This window comes from Nerophis ophidion, linkage group LG11 (assembly GCF_033978795.1).
Source record: "Nerophis ophidion isolate RoL-2023_Sa linkage group LG11, RoL_Noph_v1.0, whole genome shotgun sequence".
Classification (NCBI taxonomy): domain Eukaryota; kingdom Metazoa; phylum Chordata; class Actinopteri; order Syngnathiformes; family Syngnathidae; genus Nerophis; species Nerophis ophidion.
Window position 1 is genome coordinate 40,442,182 of NC_084621.1, and position 23,343 is coordinate 40,465,524.

General features: G+C 39.7%; 1 protein-coding gene across 5 annotated transcripts in view; it reads left to right on the plus strand.

Moving 5' to 3' along the window:
• fhod3b (formin homology 2 domain containing 3b) overlaps positions 1-23,343 on the plus strand; it is a 242,668-nt gene that overhangs the window by 41,628 nt on the left and 177,697 nt on the right. For all 5 annotated transcript variants that reach the window (XM_061915920.1, XM_061915923.1, XM_061915921.1 and 2 more), the window contains exon 3: positions 6,346-6,410. In XM_061915920.1, coding sequence (XP_061771904.1) covers positions 6,346-6,410 — 65 coding nt within the window. The remainder of the gene's footprint in view (positions 1-6,345; positions 6,411-23,343) is intronic.

The window sequence follows — 23,343 nt, forward strand, 5'->3', positions numbered from 1 at the left end:
TTTCGGCCGCTTGTACCCGTGATCTTATCCTTTTGGTTATAACCCAAAGCTCATGACCATAGGTGAGGATGGGAACGTATATCGACCGGTAAATTGAGAGCTTTGCCTTTCGGCTCAGCTCCTTCTTCACCACAGCAGATCGGTACAACGTCCGCATTACTGAAGACGCCGCACCGATCCGCCTGTCGATCCCACGATCCACTCTTCCCCCACTCGTGAACAAGACTCCTAGGTACTTGAACTCCTCCACTTGGGGCAGGGTCTCCTCCCCAACCCGGAGATGGCACTCCACCCTTTTCCGGGAGAGAACCATGGACTCGGATTTGGAGGTGCTGATTCTCATTCCGGCCGCTTCACACTCGGCTGCGAACCGATCCAGTGAGAGCTGAAGATCCCGGCCAGATGAAGCCAACAGGACCACATCGTCTGCAAAAAGCAGAAGATTCCTAGTAGATTCCTAGCCAGCTTAAATGCTAATATGAATACAAGAGACATTAACATATTTCCCTAATAAGAAGCATATCTAAACTTGTATACATGTATTGCTGTCTGAGCAAGTATTCAATTGTACATATTTAACCTACAGGCTCTATCAATACTTGGAGGAATATGACACGAACAGAGGTGTCTACAACAGGAAGTGAACTCGCGTCATGTCACAAAGTAAACCAGTATTGTTTACTTTTATCATTAAAAAAAAAAAATTCTAAAACTTTTACAAGTTAGAACAGAGGAATATTAACACTTTTAAAAACTTTAATTAAAAAAATATATGGTTCTTAAGAGGCCAGAACAATATTTAATGTTTCTTCTGCCAATAAACTACATTGTTCGTCTACTTATGTTAATTCTGTATTTGAATAAAACCTGAATGAAAATATTTGTGTGTTTATCAGTACTTTTTCAACACAGTAAATAATACAGTTAATTTGAGGAAACATTTAAATCATTGTCTTTGGCTCACAGAAGCAATGAGAAACAATTTTTAGTCGCCTTGAGAGCCTCTCCCTGAAACCTAATAATCTGGTTAGACATCTAGAGGTAATAATGGACTCAGACTTGAACTTTAACATCCACATTAAGTCAATAATACCAGCAGCGTTTTACCACCCGAAAAACGTTGCCAATATCAGAGGAATAATGTCTACATCAGACTTAAAAAGACTAATCTCTGCCTTTGTCTCCAGCAGGTTAGACTACTGTAATGGCCTTCTCACTGGGCTTTCAAAACGAGCTGTAAAGCAGCTGCAGTACATCAAGAATGATGCTGCTCGAGTCCTGACTAGAACTAAGAAATATGACCATACTAGTCCAATGCTGGGCACCACGGTGATTAAGGGTTTAGTTCATGTGCCTCACAATACGAAGGTCCTGAGTTCAATCCCGAGCTCGGGATCTTTTTGTGTGGAATTTGCATGTTCTCCCCGTGACTGCGTGGGTACTCCGGCTTCCTCCCACCTCCAAAAACATGCACCTTGGGATAGGTTGATTGGCAACACTAAATGGTCCCTAGTGTGTGAATGTGAGTGTGAATGTTGTCTATCTGTGTTGGCCCTGTGATGAGCTGGCGACTTGTCCAGGGTGTACCTCGTTTTCCGCCCGAATGCAGCTGAGATAGGCTCCAGCACCCCCCGTGATCCCGAAAGGGACAAGCAGTACAAAATGGATGGAAGAATAGTCCAGTGCTTAAGTCACAGCACTGGCATACCATTGCTCAGAGAATAGACTTTAAAACAGCTCTGCTTGTGTACTAGTCTTTTCATGTTCTTTTGGCAAAATACATTTTGGGCATGTTAGAGCCATATAAACCATTCTGTGCTCTGAGACCGTAAGGTCCCTTGCTGGTGTCCATCGTCAGGACCAAACATGGTGAGACTATGTCTCAGTTTAATGGTCCTAAAACCAGGAAAAGTCTTCCTGAAGATGTGAGACAGTAGCTATGTGCATATGGACACATTTAAAGGGGAACATTATCACAATTTCAGAAGGGTTAAAACCAATAAAAATCAGTTCCCAGTGGCTTATTTTATTTTTCAAATTTTTTTTCAAAATTTTACCCATCACGCAATATCCCGTAAAACTGCTTCAAAGTGCCTGATTTTCACCATCGCTATGTCCACCCGTCCATTTTCCTGTGACGTCACTGCGTGATGACAATACAAACAAAAATGGCGGATAGAACAGAAAGATATAGCGACATTAGCTCGGATTCAGACTGATTTCAGCGGCTTAAGCGATTCAACAGATTACACATGTATTGAAACAGATGGTTGGAGTGTGGAGGCAGATAGGGAAAACGAAATTGAAGAAGAAACTGAAGCTATTGAGCCATATCACGACAGACAGCGGCAACGAGGACGAATTTGGCGATCACCTTCAAACCAACGATTGCATCTTTTGACCACTGGTGCGACTTGAATCCATGGATTGGTATGTGTTTGTTTGGCATTAAATGTGGGTGGAGGGAAAAGCTGGTTGCAAATATAGCTGCAAGTGAGGCATAATGATGCAATTTATACATACAGCTAGCCTAAATAGCATGTTAGCATCGATTAGCTTGCAGTCATGCCGTGGGCAAATATGTCTGCTTAGCACATAAGTCAATAACATCAACAAAACTCACCTTTGTGATTTTGTTGACTTTATCGTTGGAAATGCATCTGCTTTGAGTGTCAAAGGATATCCACACATCTATGTGCCATCTCTGTCGTAGGTAAAGTGTGCAGAATAATTGAGGGAAATTTCGCATCTTTTGACCACTGGTCCAACTTGAATCCGTCGATTGGTATGTGTTTGTTTGGCATTAAATCTGGGTGGAGGGAAAGGCTGGATGCAAATATAGCTACAAATGAGGCATAATGATGCAATATGTACATACAGCTAGCCTAAATAGCATGTTAGCATCGATTAGCATGCCGTGACCATTGATATGTCTGATTAGCACACTACACGTAAGTCAACTTGAATCTCTCTCTGTTCGTGTTGTTACACCCTCCGACAACACACAGACGAGGCATGAAGGAATCAATAAAGTACTATCTGATGTCTCCAAGGTACGGAAAACAGTCGCAAAAACGGAAAATAACAGAGCTGATTTGACTTGGTTTGTGTAATGTGTTTGAGAAAATGGCAGATTGCTTCCTGTTGTGACGTCACGGGTGAAAGGTCATTGCTCCGACAGCGAACAATTGAAAGGCGTTTCGCCAAATTCACCCTTTTGGAGTTCGGAAATCTGTTAAAAAAAACATATTGTCTTTTTTCTGCAACATCAAGGTATATATTGACGCTTACTTAGGTCTGGTGATAATGTTCCCCTTTAATCGGGTTAAAAGCTTAAGTGGAATAATAATGCTTCATGTAAACACACCATTCGGAATATTCTGACCTGATCACACATGTTCGGATCAAAATTTAATTCCGATCGCTTCAGGTGGTTTATGCCAATAGTCATTTGGATTGTAGCGCATGAAAACACATCTTGCAAAATTCGGGTTAGAATTATCCTTACTGCGCATGTCTCTGATGTCAGATGTACTTTAGAGGTGGAGTAGGATTCAATTTAATAGTGTCGGAATGATGCGATTGTCTTGCTGCTGACTCCCCCCATTCAACATGTACAGATGTAACATTATATACTGTTGAGTTTGTTGCTTTAAAACAAGATTAGCAAAAACCATAGTATGGTCTAGAGCAGGGGTCTCAGACACGCGGCCCGTGGGTCAATTGTGGCGCGCTAGACGTTATCTTGCGGCCCCCACCTTAATGTGAAAGTTTAATGTTAGTGCAGCCCGCAAGTTTTAAATGAATGGAGCTTGACAGCGTTTTGTTATTTGGGTCCAAAAAGGCCCTTTCAACATTCTGGGTTGACTACCCCTGCGTTAGTGGAAAAGCGGCAAATGAGTGAAAGCGACAGAGACGTTGCCATGGAGACAAGGGTTTTCTTACGTGCCTGGCTGCAGTCACACCGCGACACCTGTCCGTCAATAATAACAGTCCCTGAAAACCTAAAAAAAAAAATTTAAGAAATCTTTTCTTGCGGCCCAGCCTCACCCAGACTCTCCATACAGTGGCCCCCAGGTGAATTGAGTTTGAGATCCCTGGTCTAGAGTGTCATGTGTCGATGTAACGATAAAAGAAGGGATCCAGTTGTCGTCTTAACGACCTGTTTTATTCACAACATTACAGCTACTCAAAGTGCTAACTGCTAACCACAGACACATACACAGAATGTCGTAAGGGGGAGATTGGCTGCAACCCGCACATAATCACAACATAAGAGGAACAGAACTGCTCCATTTCAAAAAGAGAGGTAAAACAAAAGTAGTGAACAGAAGGAACGACAGATAAACAAATACCGTGATAACGTCGGTTAAGCAGAAACGCACAAATCCATTATTGTTTACAGGGGAAAGTCACTGCTTTTTCAGCACCTGCAGTGAGCAAACTTGTCCAAAAGATGGCGACGTAGCACAAACAATAACACACCTTTCCGTGTGTTAGGTTATGCGCCTGTCAAAGTAAAGTATTCCGATTTAAGGTGTGATGCATGAAAATGCACGTAATATCAAGAAAATGTTTTCAGGGTCCATGTACACAGTAACATTGTAATCGGAATGATGATCAGATGAAATAAATGTTTTCTATATGTACGTGGCTATTGTTGGCAATGTTGAAGTTCAGGTTGAAAATACTTGCATTCAATTGTACATATGACAATTGAAACTATTTTAACCACACCTTTTAATTTTCATTTAATTCATTATTGTGTTTATAATTTTAAGTTGAGATAGGATTATTACTATGATTTTTCTGTTTTAAATTTTGCCTTCTCGTGATTTTCTGTAAAGCACTTTAAATGTTCTTGAATGCAAATTGTGATGTGTAAATAAACCTGCCTTGCATTTCCTTACAACATTAGTGATGACAATTTTGGCAACATTAACCGTGATATGAAATGTTCTATATTACATCCCTAGCTTGCGTACGATCCCCTCCTAACGCTGCTCCCAAACTTGGTATGCATACCCTTTCATTTCCAACAAGAAGTGAGCGTCTTCTTCTTCTTCTAGTTTTATGGTCGGGCACGCAACGTTAAAGGTGTATTATCGCCACCTATATTGGAGTGTGAACTAGAATTTCCTGCCTTCTCCATCCACCACATACTGTATATAAATAAATAAATAAATGATAAATGGGTTGTACTTGTATAGCGCTTGTCTACCTTCAAGGTACTCAAAGCGCTTTGACACTACTTCCACATTTACCCATTCACACACACATTCACACACTGATGGAGGGAGCTGCCATGCAAGGCGCCAACCAGCACCCATCAGGAGCAAGGGTGAAGTGTCTTGCTCAGGACACAACGGACGTGACGAGGTTGGTACTAGGTGGGAATTGAACTAGGGACGCTCGGGTTGTGCACGGCCACTCTCCCCACTGCGCCACGCCGTCCTTATATACTACAACTTCCCATTCTACATTATGTTCTATAAATCTGTCTCTTCTGGAAACTTCACTAAAACAATCACTGCCATTCATTGTCAAACTTACGTTAATGTTAACACTGCTCTCAGCTATATGTTGGCCTAGATGATTTATTTATTTAATTCAATGAATGATATCCGCTTTTTATTGGTACAGTCCTTCACATTCACTTTTTTTGTAGCCATCAATAGTGAAACTAAATTATGTCAGCCATCTAATTCTAGCTGTTTTGGTCAGATCTTGCATGGATACTTAAAATAAATGAATAAATAAAGTATTCAAGAGGAGCACAACGTATATGGGAGTAAATGTCAAAAACAGTAGGGATATCGGAAATCACTGAAGGGGGAAGGAAGTTGCACATTAGCCGTCTCTGTATGACTTCATATTTGTTTAACAAGCGCATCATAAATTCTGGCCTTATTCCTTTGAAACGCCAACTGTTTAGCATGCAGCTTCATACATAAATCAAAGAGCAGGTTTGTCGGTGAAGCAGTGAATAGCACAGGGCTGCATTGTTGCCATCTTTGTCTCAGATTGTCACTCAGACATTGTAAGTTGTTGACAGGTTGGCAATGGGGTCTTTGCATGTTTCCATTAATGCGGAGGGCGGAGTTGACCCGTGGGCCTCTCCCATCCTTCATTTTCACTCATGGCGACCTTTTCCTTGTTGTGCTGTCTGCCCTGTTCACTTTTGTTTTCCAGAGGCTGAAAACACAAGGTTTGTATGAGCACTTGGTGTTTATAAAATGCTGTTTCTATTTGCTATTAGGAACTTCCCTAAGACGTACTTGTGAACATTCTGTTTTTCTTAAAAAAATATATTCACTCTCCCAATGTTCCTTGTTTTCTTTACAGGAGAGGGAAAAAACACAGCTTTATACTTCGAACGCAATTGTCAATCAGAGTCCACGCCTGCATCGGTGAGTAACTATAAACATACTCTGCATTCATCACTTCATTATGTGTGCCATCACCAGTGAGGTATGAGCTTTAATTGTCTTGATAACCAGCTGCTTGTTTTGATTGGGGTTGCACACAATGCACAGTGGCAAACTTCTGTGAAACAGCTTAGATTTTAATTTGCCTGCAAATTATCAGCGTATTAGAGACACTGGTAGCCTGCGCTTTGGAGCTGGGCACAGATTGAAAACATTTTATGTTTTTCGAGTTACTGTGTTCTGTCACTTTGTTTTATTGGGCCTCCTGGTGTCTGAGTAATGTGAAGGAACTCGCACAAAGAGCTGAGTGGTAACACATGCAGACCTGCCCGCTTTTGACGCGCGTGCACACACACACACACACACACACACACACACACACACGTATACGATGAACATATCAACAGCTGTTTAAACTTTTGCTAATATGAAGTTAGTCAGTTTTGCTTCTGTATGAGATACTTTACACTTCGTTGTTTTTTAATAGCTAGCTGTTCATTTTTAAATAAATAAATATATATGTATGTACATGTGTGTTTTTTTATATATATATATATATATATATATATATATATACATACATACATACATATTAGGGCTGGGTGATAGATATATCGAATATACTCGATATACCGCGGGTTTGTCTCTGCGATAAAGAAAATGACTATCATGAGTATTCGAGTATACGTTCTGACTCAGTTGCTTTTAGCTGCGGGCATTACACTACAGGCGTTCCTCACTCTTTCTTGTCTGTTCTTTTCAAAGAGACATGAAACAAGCGTACCTTCTTACCTACACATGCAACGTCATACGCTCTCGCGGAGCAGAGAGGTAGAGACATGGGTAACATTAGCTGTGATGCTAGCAGAGTGGTGCGAGTGGTAATACGAGAGAAAGAAGGTGCGAATCTGGCAACAAATGAAGGAAGAATTAATTCCCAAGAAAAACAGCAGGGGGTCCATCGTCTGGCGGTGGTGTGGCTTCAAGCGGGAATATTTTGAACAAACAACCATAATATGTCAAGTATGCGGCAAAAGCGTTGCTGCAAAAAGTAGCAGCACTGCTAATGTGTAGTATCATTTGAAAAGTCACCTGCTACAGAATAAGGAGTGTTTGAAATTCCACATGTCAATATCTCCGGCCGGTGCCACACCCAACAAAATGAGATAATGTCCGCAGTAGCCTACCACATAGCGAAGCCCAAACACTATTTGATTTCTTATAATGCAGCTAATTCTTTTTTGACAGTTATTAAAATATCTTGTGTGACATCATGCACAAAAGTGCAGTTTATTTGTTTTAAAATATTGTAGTGGCGTTTTGTAGAAAAAGTGCACTTCATTTTAGTGTTGTTTTGATATGTCATCTTTGTGACATCATGCACAAAAGTGCACTAACAGCTATTTTAAAATGTCTAAAAATCTTGCACTTTCTGTTTTGGAAATTACATAAATGTTTGTACCACTGCTTAATAACCGTTTAATAAATACAGTTTTGGTAAATTGACAGAGTAGTGATTTCCCTCTCTGCATGAAAGCTTAAAATTAGCACATATATTAATGCAGTATGAAGAAGAATGTTTTAATGTAGACACATAGAATCATCATACTCCTGTGATTATATGTATGAAGTGTTCATTCAAGAGTAAGGCAAAATATTGAGATATATTTCGTGTATCGTGACATGGACTAAAAATATCAAGATATTAATTAAAGGCCATATCGCCCAGCCCTAATACATATACATATACACAGTTGTGGTCAAAACTTTTCATACACCTGTAGAGAACATGTCTGTCTTGAGTTTCCAGTCATTTCTACAACTCTTAGTTTTTTGTGATAGTGATTAGAGCACATAATTGTTGGTCACAAAAACCATAAATGAAGTTTGGTTCTTTTATAAATGTATTATGGGTCTACTGAAAATGTGACCAAATCTGCTGGGTCAAAAGTATAAATACAGCAGTGTTAATATTTGGTTTCATGTCCCTTGGCAAGTTTCACTGCAATAAGGCGCTTTTAGTAGCCATCCACAAGCTTCTGGCAAGCTTCTGCTTGAATTTTTGACCACTCCTCTTGACTGTGTGACGTTTGCATGTTCATCCCCGTGACTGCGTGTGTTCCCTACGGGTAGTCCGGCTTCCTCCCACCTCCAAACACATGCACCTGTCAAACATGTCCATCTGTGTTGGCCCTGCGATGAGGTGGCGACTTGTCCAGGCTGTACCCTGCCTTTTGTCCAAATGCAGCTGAGATAGGCTCCAGCACCCCCCGTGACCCCTAAAGGGAAAAGCGGTAGAAAATGGATGTGTGTGTGTGTGTGTGTGTTGTGTGTGTGTGTGTGTGTGTGTGTGTGTGTGTGTGTATATATATATATGTATATATATATATATATGTATATATGTATATGTATATATATGTATATGTATATGTATATGTATATATATGTATATGTATATATATATATGTATATATATATATATATATATATATACATATATATATATATATATATATATATATGTATATGTATATGTATATATATATATATATATATATATGTATATATATATATAATTGTTAGAAATTTTAAGAGAACTCAGGATTGTTGAATGCCTTGATGGTGACGAGGTTAAAAACACATAATTGTACAAATAAGTTAATGGAAAACTGCATGGAAAACTGCGGGAAGCCGTAATTTGAAAAAAAGCTGGCAAACAGTAAAAGTCAAAGCCGTAAAAAAGGTTCTGACCTTACCAGCATTCAGTTTTAACTGTCTTACAGATGACTTTATTTTAAGATCAGCCGTTGTCGAACTTGTCTCTCAATGGCATGAATGTTGGTTTTGAGAAGGGAAAACATTTTTAACGTCCCCGAGGATGACAAGAATAATTCAGAGGTTCATCAGGAAAACAGCGCCATCGTCGGATGTACATAAACACACAGAAAGAGAAACGGCGCCAGAGAGAAAGAAAATTAAGTGTGTGGAGTACAAAGGGCGAATGACTTGAGGATGTACAACATAGATTTCTTCTTCTATTATTTCCAGAAAAAAAAAACTTTGCGTATGCACATATGTTTTATTTGATTCAATGCTTGGTGCATGAATACGCTCAATATGATCAAATCTATTATTTAGTGTCCATGTAAACCATATTTGGGCAAATTAAGACCCGGTGGCCGCATGTGACCCATTAAGCTTTTCAAACTGGCCCGCCGGAGATTCCCGAGTATTTTTTTTTAGATCTTTAAGATGGAGACTGTAGCTGCCATTATGATGTGTAGTGATGTTTTCAAGTGACTGTAAGTCTTGAACCATACAAAGAATTTCAATGGTTGGAATCAGCGCTTTTGCATGATGTACTATGGTAATCTAATTAGTTACTGTGGTAATCTAAGTCACAGCAGCTCAGACGAGGCACCAAGCAGTGTGGGTGGGGAGCGTTTCCACAGAGTGTTTTCATAGCGTCAGCCTGAAATGCGGGTGTCAGGGACATACGCGGTTGGAGATTTTTACAACAAAGTTATAAAGCTTAGTGATGTATCATATTGTCCATCCATCCATTTTCTACCGCTTATTCCCTTTCGGGGTCACGGGGGGCGCTGGCGCCTATCTCAGCTACAATCGGGCGAAAGGCAGGGTACACCCTGGACAAGTCGCCACCTCATCGCAGGGCCAACACAGATAGACAGACAACATTCACACTCACATTCACACACTAGGGCCAATTTAGTGTTGCCAATCAACCTATCCCCAGGTGCATGTCATATTGTACGTGTTTTTTTTTTCATGTTTATAATTCGTTGTTTGTTGCATTTTTGTTGCGTTTCGCTTGATTTTAATATAATATGTCAATTGAGAGGGTGTGTGACGTTCATATGTCGTCAATATTCAGTGTTTTATCGTTCATAGTTAATATTGTAAAACCCACATTCTTTATTTTCATGTACATTCTGGGTATTTCACTCAGCAAAAAAAAAAAAAAAAATCCATTCCGTTTTTTAAGGTTAGTCCATCATAATGTTTTTAGCTTTCAATCAGATGTTATTGTGAGGTTTTCTATTAGTGGTTCTAAAAATTACATATACTGGCCCCCAGACACATTTTTTTTCTCTAAATTTGGCCCCCCCGTGTCAAAATAATTGCCCAGGCCTGATGTAAACAGTAAATCTGAAATTCTTAAATGTAGTTTACGCATGTAAACATAGCTATTGTCATTACCTAATGGGTGTTGTTTCTTCACAGATACTAATTCTGTGCTCCTGTTGTTGCTTGGCTGAGCTTAGTGCAGCCTGCAGAGGCAGACAGGCTTGCTGCTCTTCCGTTAAGTGGATGATGACCCTCTTTCTCTTTAAGTTGACAGCCACCTGTTGCCCAGTCCTACTCAGCCGACAACCCGCAAGGCTAGCTGATTTATTTCTTCCATTCAAGGTGGTCACTGTTACTGCAACTTGTCCAGACATTTGAGCCTAATTTTATCTGACTGGAGGGTTTAGCCTGTAGTCCCATGAGTACAGTCTTACCAGGTGATTTTCCGCCTCCGCGCAGGAGATCATACTTTAGTTCTCCAAAGACAGACAAAAGGCACTAGTTTGCTTGAGGCTGTGCACTGGTCTTGTTGTTCTACGTCCCATGGTACGTCCCTGCTGCAACTCAAAACGTCCAAAATGTCCCCTAAGAGCAGCCCACATTGTCGAGGCTTGTTTATTTTTTGTCTTTTAATAATAAGAATTGATGTTCAACACAAACAGTACTTTCACAGTGCATGGATCTTAAACAAGACTACTCTGGCTCCCTTCAAATAAGTTATTTATTTATGTCTGGAACCAATAAAATAGTATTAAACTTCACCAGTACAGTCAAAATGCGCATTTTAAAAAAAATGAAGCTGTGATTATTTTATAGACCTATCCCTACCCGCTGAGAAAAATAACACTGTCAAAAATCAAACATGCATTTCAAATCATTCATAAATATACGGCGTTTCGGTTTTTAATTGTCCATAAGTTGTCTCGGTTTGTGTGTGCGTGTCATAACCCAAAGTGAGTTCAAATCAAGATGTATTTAATCACAGCCACTAACTCCCACATACCTGTAATAAAGCAAAGTAAGTGTGGGAAAAAACACCAGTTCCTTGAGAAACTAATCATTTATGAAACATTATTTTATAAGATCCTCAATGAATGGAGTGGTTTGCTTAATTTGGCAAATTTCGCTGCTTTGTTTTTAAAATCTAATCAGACACACCACAATCTGAACACCAGGAAGAATAGCTGGACCCCAGTCAGAATAGTCTCCATTGCGGTGTAGACTAATGGGGATCCTTATATAAACTAAACAAAACAATTACAGATCTTTATCATTGTGAAATTTCATCAAATATGATATTTAGAACAGACTGACAACGAATGAATTTCATTAACATTGTGCTCCATGTTTTTTATCACTACTGCAAGAGCCCACATGTGGAAGAATAAACAAGTCTGGCAAAAATGATGGACTCTCCAGACTTGAAGGACGTTCTTTCAGTATATTTTGGGAAAAAAAAGGCGGACAACAGACATGACACAAAACAATAGGCATTTCAAATGGCAACTTTTTGGCTTTAAGAAACATATAAATCAATAAAACAAATTGTGTTAGTCAGTAACCATTTCATATTGTTGATCAAGCAGACTGAAAAAAATGTGAAATCTTTCAATTCTGGGAATAATGTTAATTTTCTTGAAGGAACTCTCCTGAAGGAATAATAAAGTACTATCTAATCTATTCTAATCTAATGGAATCATGAATAAAACACTCCAACACACTACTAGTACTTTGTTGCACCACCTCTGGCTTTTGTAACTGCTTTCAGTCTCTGAGGCATGGACTTAACGAGTAACAAACAAAACTTCTCATCAATCTCGCTGCAACTTTTTGCTGTTGTCAGATCAGCTTTGCAGGTTGGAGCCTTGTCCTGGACCATTTTCTTCAATGTCCACCTCAGATTTGTATTGGGATTAAGATCCAGAATTTTTCGAGGTCATGACATTGACCTCATGTATCTTTCTTCTCTGAAAGTTTTTACAGTTTTTGCTCTACAACAAGATAAACTATTATCTTGAAAAATTATGTCATCATCGCAAAACATTACCATTGAATAAGAGACATGTCCAAAATGTCTTGTGCTTTTATTGAAAATTTAATGACAGCCATCTCCCCAGTGCCATTACCTGACATGCAGCTCCATATCATCAATGACTGTAGAAATGTGCATGTTTTCTTCAGGCTGTCGTCTTCATAAATCTCATTGGAAAGCCACCGAAAAGTTCTACATCTTGCACAATGCAGATTCCCGATTCTTCACTGAATATGACTTTCAGTCAGTCATCCTTTGCTTTTCCTTAGCACTAGGATTTTTTTTTTTTTGTTTACTTGTTAATGACCATTATTCATCTCAACCCATCTGGTGCAACAGCTCTCCAATGTGAGAATACTCACTTTGAACTGCAGAATAATTAACATGTTAAATCTAATGCAGGTGTTGGAAATAAACATTTACAGGATGATTTCATATTTTTTTGTCAGAATTGAGCATTTAATTTCATTAAACGTTTTTTCACATTGAAAACTGTTATTTTTAACTGTTCAACTTTTTTTTTCCCTTCTAAGTTTTAGAAAGCTACTGTTCACAGTTTGCAAACCCCTGACCAAGTTCCATCCATCCATTTTCTACCGCTTATTCCCTTCGGGGTTGCTGGGGGCGCTGGAGCCTATATCAGTTACAATCGGGCGAAAGGCGGCGTACACCCTGGACAAGTCGCCACCTCATCACAGGGCCAACACAGATAGACAGACAACATTCACACTCACATTCACACACTAGGGCCCCTGACATAGTTGATCAACTAAAACACTGAGACACTGCTTTGTGCTTCTTTTAAAACGGAGACATTTTTCAAGGTTTAAATGCTAATATGCACCTTTGTCTTCTGCTTGTTTGTGGACTCAAAGCAACAACTCAATTGACTTCCAAAACACGTTTTTAAAAGTGTTATCAACTTTTTGTGTGTATTTTTAAGCAATCATGTGTAAACAAATGAATAAAAGTGGCCCTAAGCCTGTGAGTGTGTATGTTTTCTGTCTATCTGTGTTGGCCCTGCGATGAGGTGGCGACTTTTCCAGGGTGTACCCCACCTTCCACCCGAATGCAGCTGAGATAGGCTCCAGCACCCCAAAAAAGATAAGCGGTAGAAAATAGATGGGCCCCAAGCCTGCAGTTTAGGCATTGAGCTACACTGTGTGTCAGCGTGGACCTGGTATTAGGGATGGGGTTTATATCTCTATGCAGGGAGCCGGATCTTGAAGAGCCATTCCATGCCAAAAGACTGGCTCTTTGATATTTTTGTTTTTCTGAATTAATTTCAGAAGTTACACATTTTTATGAATGAAATAATCAATGGTAGAAGTTCTAAAATAAGATTTGGACTTTAATAATTACAATTTTCACAAATGCATACTGCATTTATGGGAAATATTGTAAAATATTTGTATTTAATCTGGCTTGTGTTCTGTTATGTAGATGTCTTGACCATCTAGGAGGGGTGAGAGAGGCTTTTGGTAAGACTGATTTTAGGGTATACCAGTGTCAGAACGATTTACTGACTGTGTTCATTATTTCCACATTACGCATCGCTGTAAATGGTTTTTACTCACGTGTAAAAAAACAATCTATTTCAATGCTGAAATGTGTTGGCATTCTCCATTTTTAGCACGACTTTTTCTGTCAACGCGCTGATCCCAACCGAGGAGTGACAGCCGTAATCAGAGGCGGCACATTCTTGGTGGATTATCTGCCATGTCTTTTACAACCTTATAATCCGCGCTCGAGACATGATTGATTGTGACTCGCGCTTTTTTGTAGGCTGTAATTTAGTCAAATTGATAGTTTTGATCTGCATGTTGACAAGTGGAAACTGGTTGACAATGACACTAAAGATGGCATTTTTTTTTTCATTATTCCGCTACAAAACAAGTGAGCAGCTCATCGCAGCTGACAGCATCTTTGCATACTGTGAACTGCGGCCTTTTTGATGCCGCTTAATGCTTTGTTTACGTGCCTGATTATATGTCACCAATTTAAGGCCTGAACCACTTTGGTGAGGACATTTTGTGTGACGTCAACAACGCCGCTTCAAAGGGTGCTGATGGTGAAGATTTGTTTTTCAGTTTGCTTGGGGATAATGTCAGCCAATCGACTCTTGTGCCGGCGTTTTCCACGCACACTGCCAGAGCTGTGCTAACCAAGCTTGCCGATCTTGTGGGCACGTAAAAAGGCAGCTCCAGCTGTAAAGATACCCATTAAAAACCTAAATCAGCTTTATTTGTCTGCAGTTTTTCTTTTTTTTCGATTGGCGCCAAGATTGCTAATTGGAACATAGTTGTAGCCATTTATTAGTCCAACTCAGGAGTAATTATGGTTTTACATCCCCGCACTGCTGTTTAGGGATGGGCGATATTGCCTATGGCGATATTTAGTCCAGCCTCCTGCGATACCAGTATGTATCACAATGTATTATTTAGTATGTAAATGATAGAATTATTTCAAAACAGGCTACAAAGGCTCTAATTTGGCTGCTGACATACAGTATGCGGTGTTGTATCTTTTGCAGTTGTATTTTTTTGTTATTAATCTATTTACTAATTTACTGTTAATACATCTTGTTCCTTTCTGTTGTACATGGTTCTAGCAATAAACACTTATTCTTCTGTTTTGATGCTTAACATTTGTTTTTGAGGGATACTGACAATTTGGGTAACAAGTAGTTACAGGGCCAGTATTAGTCATTCCAAGGGTCGGGAATCTTTTTGGCTGAGAGAGCCATGAAAGCCAAATACTTAAAAATGTAATTTTAACACTGAATACAACTAAATGCGTGCATTTTTAAGTAAGAACAAAATTTTTAGAGTATAATAAGTCTCTTATTCTTTTTAATAACATTGTTATTCTGAAGCTAACCAATAATAAATGAAATATTTCTTACTATTAATAAGACTTCTTGAACGGATGGCTAGATTAAAATGCATGAGAATATTATATATTTTGAATGTTATTTGTATCACTGTGATTACCAGAGGAATTATTCATTACTTATCGTGTTAAATTATGTCAGTTAAGACTTATCTGAGATCCGGATGCAGTCATCAAGAGCCACATCTGGCTCGAGAGCCATAGGTTCCCTACCCCTGAGTCATACCGATGCTAATACATAAAATTTTAAGATCATTGAATTTTTGATCACAAAACACAGAATTGTAACATTTAGATGATTTCCTACCCTTGTTTACATTGACTGCCATAAGGTGGCGACTTGTCCAGGGTGCACACCGCCTACCGCCCGATTGTAGCTGAGATAGGCACCAGCGCCCCCCATGGCCCCAAAGAGAATAAGCGGTAGGAAATGGATGGATGGATGGATGTTTAAATTGACGAGCTCTAGCTTGCAGTTAGCGGTTAGCATATCTTTCTACGTTGTGTTATGCTTACTCATCCTCCAGTGAATATAGTTGCAAGAAACACTGATTTGCGGCCATGGAAACGAGGATTGCTGACTTTAAAGTGTCTTTGCACTGCAGAAGGATGTTAGTCGTCAGCAAGAATGCTACAGTGTGTTAAAGGGGAACATTATCACAATTTCAGAAGGGTTAAAACCAATAAAAATCATTTCCCAGTGGCTTATTTTATTTTTCAAGTTTTTTTCAAAATTTTACCCGTCCCAGAATATCCCTAAAAAAAGCTTTAAAATGCCTGATTTTCGCTATCTGCGAAGCCACCGTCCATTTCCCTGTGACTTCACATAGCGATGCCAATACAAACAGATGGTGGATAGCACAGCAAGATATAGCGACATTAGCTCGGATTCAGACTCGGGTTTCAGCGGCTTAAGCGATTCAACAGATTACGCATGTATTGAAACGGATGGTTGGAGTATGGAGGCAGATAGCGAAAACAAAATTGAAGAAGAAACTGAAGCTATTGAGCGAGTAGCTATTGATGCTATTCGGCCATGTTTGCCTTAGCATCGCCGGTAAAATGTGATGACCAACGATCGGAAGTTTCGCATCTTGTGACACTGGATCAACTTAAATCCGTCGATTGGTAAGTGTTTGTTTGGCATTAAATGTAGGTGGGTGGAAGGAAATGCTGGATGCAAAAACAGCTACAAATGTACATAAAGTTAGCCTAAATAGCATGTTAGCATTAATTAGCTGGCAGTCATGCCGCGACCAAATATGTCTGATTAGCAAATAAGTCAATAACATCAACAAAACTCACCTTTGTGATTTCGTTGACTTTATCGTTGGGAATGCATCTTCTTTGAGTGTCGCAGGGTATCCAGACATTCTTGCCATCTCTGTGCCATCTCTGTCGTAGCATCACTGGTAAAAACAAAATGAGGGACTTTCGCATCTCTTGACACTGGAGCAACTTAAATCCGTCGATTTGTATGTGTTTGTTTGGCATTAAATGTGGATGGAGGGAAAGGCTGGATGCAAATATAGCTACAAATGAGGCATACCGATGCAATATGTATGTACAGCTAGCCTAAATAGCATGTTAGCATCGATTAGCATGCCGTGCTAATGGATGCACATTTTATGTAAATCAACTTGAATCCGTCCCTGATCGTGTTGTTACACCCCCCGACAACACACCGACGAGGCATGATGTCCCTAAAGTACCGAAAAAGGTGGAAAAAAAGGAAAATAAAAATTTTACTTCTTTCTCTTTTTTTCAACCAAAAATGCTTTGCTCTGATTAGGGGGTACTTGAATAAAAAAAAAATGTTCACAGGGGGTACATCACTGAAAAAAGGTTGAGAACCACTGGGCTATATCGTACAACCCTGCTGCTGTTCATGCAACCTTAGTGTGTTTAAAAGTAAGTTTGACGTTGCATAACCTAAACTTTTTGCATTCATCTTCAGGCATGCTCATCAAATAACTTGCAATGTTTCTGTGACCAGAGCACGCAAGCGTACAGCGTAGTTAAAAACACACGTATCACATGGCACCTGTGGGACTCAAAGGAAGATGAAATGGTCCAGACTCACATCTCTTTGACTTCCCTCTAAGAGACCCCAAAATGGGATTACAGTCGCACTGGGAGGCCAACCCAAACAGCTTAGTGCCAAAGAGGAGAAATGTGAGGCAGCCAGCGTCTCAGAGCGACGGGAGAGTGAAACATGTCTTGATCCTCAAATCAGCAGAGGGATCGCTTGTATCACTCACCTCACACTTTTTCCTCCAACTGTTGTTGTATTTTTTCTGTTTGGCCACTAGCCCAACAGCCCCGTGCTGTGAGATAACACCATAGCCTTGGTGTGGGCTTCATTTTCAAGCTGCAGTACAGGAAAAAATGTCCTACTGTCCTTGAAAGCAAAACATTTTATCTTTTAATAGGGCTCATTTTTAGGCTTTCTCCCCACCCATGTACAGTACTGCACAAGGCCAGGACATCTCCAACGGTGATTTGTCTGAGGACAATCACATGCTCATGTTCTCACACACTCATACAAAGGCATGCACGTATTAAGAAGCCATCTGGTTCCAGTTGAAAGGGCCCTCAGCACTCGGCACTGCTCCTCACCCGTCCAAATAGAAGAGAGCTGTCTACATTTTCCTTCGAGAGGGTTTTCAGTTCTCCCTCCGGTTTACTGAACCAAAGGGTGTGCGAACGAGCAGACTGACCCATTGTGAATACGTTTTGCATTTAGACCAAAGTGTCAGCCATGTAGATCATCATAGCATTTAGTCAACTTAACTTGACAATAATATAAACAAGAAAGGTACAAAAGCGACACAAAAATCATACAATCCCTTAGTATCATCCATCCATCCATTTTCTACAGCTTATTCGGTTTGGGATCGCGGGTGGCGCTGATGCCTATCTCAGCTACAATATGGCGGAAGGCGGTGTACACCCAGGACAAGTCGCCTCCTCATCGCAGGGCCAACACAGATAGACAACATTCACACTCACATTCACACACTAGGGCCAATTTAGTGTTGCCAATCAACCTATCCCCAGGTGCATGTCTTTGGAAGTGGGAGGAAGCCGAAGTACCCGGAGGGAACCCACGCAGTCACGGGCAGGACATGCAAACTCCACACAGAAAATTCCCAAGCCCGGGATTGAACCCAGGACTCCTCAGGATCTTCGTATTGTGAGGCAGACACACTAACCCCTGCTCCACCGTGCTGCCCCCTTTGTATCATAATCCACAAAAAATACATAATCATTTGGAAAACCGTATCATCCTGATCTGAACCGATTCACCAGCGGCTGACATTTGATTTCCTGATATACAGCGTGTGTAATCAAAAATGTATTAAAAACAATACAATTATGTTGGTCATAAATTTGTTTGAATTTGAACAATTCTGGTTCTGATTCCTCGTTTTGATTCCAGTTCCCAGCGATTCTCAATTTTATTCTTAAATAAGCATGGTCATCATAAAATTTTGCAAATGTGGTGTTTAGCGCAAGTCTGTGACTATTTTTTCCGGTCGGGCATCGAAACTAGGAAGAATCCTGGAGAATCGAAATGTTTGTCCTGGTTCCCATCGATGCTTGGTGCTCATTAACCTAAGTCATAAAATAAACAACACTTGCAATCGTTTATGTACAAATTATATCTGTAAAACTACTTTATTTTATAAAGGGAATTGATGAAAGGAAAAAAAAACACAAATTCATCTTCTTGAATTCCATTATAACAACTGCAGTGGAAAAGTCAAAAGATGCTATCCTTTTAACTGCACTTCTTGGTGGAAACGATACTTTATAGGCTCACCCTTTTTCTTAAGTTATATGAATGACATTACATTAGGTCTCTTTGACTAAATATTTTCATAGTCAAATCTGTTTTGTTAGATTTTACCCATATTTAAAAAATGTATGTTAGAACATACTGTGAGCTACATGTATGCTAGCAAGAGAAGTGCTAATGCCCTGCAAATAGATTTCATTTACAATTTTTTTCCGCCTTGAAAATATGGCAGCAATTGGAAAGTTTAGTAAGGTCCAAGGAACTACTCTTCCGGGCTACATTAGCACCAAACCCCGCCCCCTCCAACCCCGCCCACCTCAACTGACGCACGGAGGGGCTGGAGGGATTTGGTGCTAGCGGGGTGTATAATGTAGCCCGGAAGAGTGGGATGCATGGGATTCTTGGTATTTGTTCTTTTGTGTTTATGTTGTGTTACAGTGCCGATGTTCTCCCAAAATGTGTTTGTCATTCTTGTTTGGTGTGGGTTTACAGTGTGGCGCATATTAGTAAGAGTGTTAAAATTGTTTATATTACAACCCTCAGTGTAACCTGTATGGCTGTTGAACAAGTATAAATAAATAATAAATGGGTTGTACTTTGTATAGCGCTTTTCTACCTTCAAGGTACTCAAAGCGCTTTGACACTACTTCCACATTTACCCATTCACACACTGATGGAGGGAGCTGCCATACTAGGCGCTAACCAGCACCCATCAGGAGCAAGGGTGAAGTGTCATGCTCAGGACACAACGGATGTGACGAGGTTGGTACTAGGTGGGGATTGAACCAGGGACCCTCGGGTTGCGCACGGCAACTCTACCACTGCGCTAGGTCGTATGTGTAAGTATGCCTTGCAATCGTTTGCGTGTGTCAGCAGAAGCCTCGTACGACATGTGACTGGGCTGGCAAGCTGATTGGATGTGTTGTAGAGGGCGTCAAAGGCAGCACCTTCAAAGGTTGCCCTTATTATTGTTAATCGAGGGAAATTCTGCAAACATTCGCAAGAATGGTTGATCTGACATTCGGTATGTGATGCTGTCAAGCGGCATTCATAAAAAACTTGCGGGCCCCACCATCATTAAACTTTCCTATTAAGGTGCGGGCCGCGTGTCTGAGACACATAGTTTATACATAGCACAAAGTAAAAAAAAAACTCTGTATGCAGTGTTCTTTCATTTTAAATTTCAAAAGAGTTTTGTGGCTCCCATTATTTTCTTTATTTTGTGAAACGGGTCAAAATGGCTCTTTGAGTGGTAAATGTTGCCGACCCCTGGTCTAGTGGCATGGAGTCCAAGATGACTGGGTACCCTTTTTCTGCTGCAGCCTTCTTCTGCGACCGCAGCCGCTGCAGTAGTTCTTACATCTACAGTCTTCCGCCTGCTCCGCCGTTGAAGTCTTCACCGCATCCTTGGCTAGGGGGGCAGTCAGGTACTAAGCCTTTGCCAAGGGCCACCTGGGGTAACAGTAGTTAAGGGGTTAATCTGCTAGTGCCTCAAGACCCCATAGAGGAGCCTCCACTGCCGGATGCACTTTAACGTCATGCCCAGGACACATGTATACGTGTGTGTGTGTGTGTGTGTGTACATATATATATATATATATATATATATATATATATATATATATATATATATATATATATATATATATTAGGGATGGGCAAATTAATGCGTTAATTACGAGTTAACTCATCAATCTATTAACGCCGACAATTATTTTATCGCACATTTGCGTATGTTGTTTACATGCTTTTATTTTGTTAACGCCTTTTCTTAACAAGATGGCGTCGCCCGGGAGGGGTTCGGCGTCGAGGGGCTCCTGGTAAAGATGAAACATTTGGCCAAAATACCGGACAATTCTGCAAATTTCATGGCTGGCTTACAGCGTGGTCACTCCGGGATCACTTACGACCGCCAGGCAATTCTGAATGTGGATAGATCGGGCCGTTTTGGACTGAATGACGCGTGCTTGCTAGACCGGCTAGCTAGCATGGGAATACTTTGCCGGCTACATCCAGCGGCCTGTAAACCAGCGGAGTATATGTGTTGTCTGTCTATTTATCAATAATGCAGACGAGGAGTGTTGGCTGAGTTCTTAACGTTTGCTTTCAGAGCGTGCATATCACAACATAAAAGTCAAGTCAAGTCAGCTTTATTTGTCAATTTCTTTACATGTAAGACATACAAAGGAATCAAAATTATGTTTCTCACTCTCCCATGCGTAGACAAAATAAAAATAAAACACAACAGTAAAGTGCAACGTGAAAATGTCTACCTACTAAAGTGACAATATATATAGTTCCTGTTGTTTTTAAATAGGATATGGCTGTAAACAATGAGTGTTTCATCAGTAGTGAGATGCCGTCATGGCGACACAGCCTCGTCACTTCTGTTGCATGCTGGGTAGGGTAGTTCTTTTTTCCCTGGCTCATAACATCACAATATAGTATCATGTATATGCGTTCAGTTTATCAAAGCACCAAGCAAACAATTGGAAAATTCCCATCATATCAATTCCTAGATAAGGTCATAATTATTTTAAGTGCACTATGCAGAATAAACACAACATTATTAATATTGTTACTATGATAATTTGATCAAAAATTCCCTAAAACAGCCCATTACCTGTAATATAAGTTTTTTAAACATAAGATCCCTAATAAAAAAAATGTTTCTGCTGTTACCTCAGAAATTGCCTGTTCAGATGTTATGATTGTGGCTCAGAGATTTGAATGTAGATTATATTTATTTTCCATAACAAACAGGATAACTTAAATACCCTGGCTGTGGTAGTAAGCTTAAATGTTTGTATTGACATTTTTTGAGTTGATTTTCATAAAATATGCTATTTAACAGCTACTGTTTAACAGGGACTGATTTAAATTGTGTTTGCACAACTACTGTTTTGGCGCTTTTGTTCATGTGGGAGAATATTCCAATAAAGGTGCACTACACACTACTTTTTAATTCATTATTGGGCTTTGCGTATACAATGCAGTTAATCGAGATTAATCAGAGAAATAGTGCGATTAACTTCGATTACAATTTTTAATCGTTGCCCAGCCCTAATATATATATATATATGTATACACACACACACACACACAATGTATATACAATACAGTTCTGAAGTATGTGTACTTAAATAAATATGTGTAGTATAATTAAATAAGCATGTAAATAAATTTGATATCGAAATCACTTCACAAATTTGTGTTTGTTTTTATATTTTATACAGCTTTGTCTGCTGTCTGAGTGATCTGATTACAAATATGGTTGTACATCTAACCCAGCTAATAATTTCAGTCCCCTAAACGTTGCAGTAACGTTAGCATTTTGAGCAATACATTTTACCGGAAGGGTGCATTTGTGGGCTGCATTTTGGTTCCATACTGCTGCAAACGGCAAGCATTTTTTTCCGTTCCCAAAACGTTACTACGTTTGTTGAATATTACCGAATGGTCTCGAGAGCAATGCTTTAACTCTGCATATCAATTTCATACCAAATTGAATAGGGTTCACAAACAGCAGACACTACAATAAAGCCAAATTTTTAAAGGCCATCACCAATACGGTGTAATAGGGATGCGCACGCACATACACACACATAGACACGCATACACAAATACACACATACACAACACTTTTTTTTACCACATAGAGCGTTCACTGTGAAGTAACAACAATCGTTTGTACCAAAATAACAGTTTGCATTCAGTAAAACAAGTTAATACTGGCATGGTCCACTTCCAACCTAAAGTCGACACATTTGGCTCTAGAGAGAGCTCTGATTTACTAAAATGTGCCAAACATGGGGAAGTGTGGAGAGAGTTTTGCATATATTACACATTATGCATTCTAATTTATTTATATATTTTTAATTTTAAACTATATATACTTTTCAAAGAGCAAGATACGTTTAATGTGTTGACTTGTTAATGTGTTGGTTATAGTTAATTCACACCATGAGTGGAGAAAGTTGTTTGGATTAGGTCATATATATCGATGCTGTGCCAAATGTACTTGAACACAAAATTGTGGTTGATTCCATCAACCTCCACAGAGGGGCTGCAAAAATTTCCCAATTCAAACTGTCTTACAA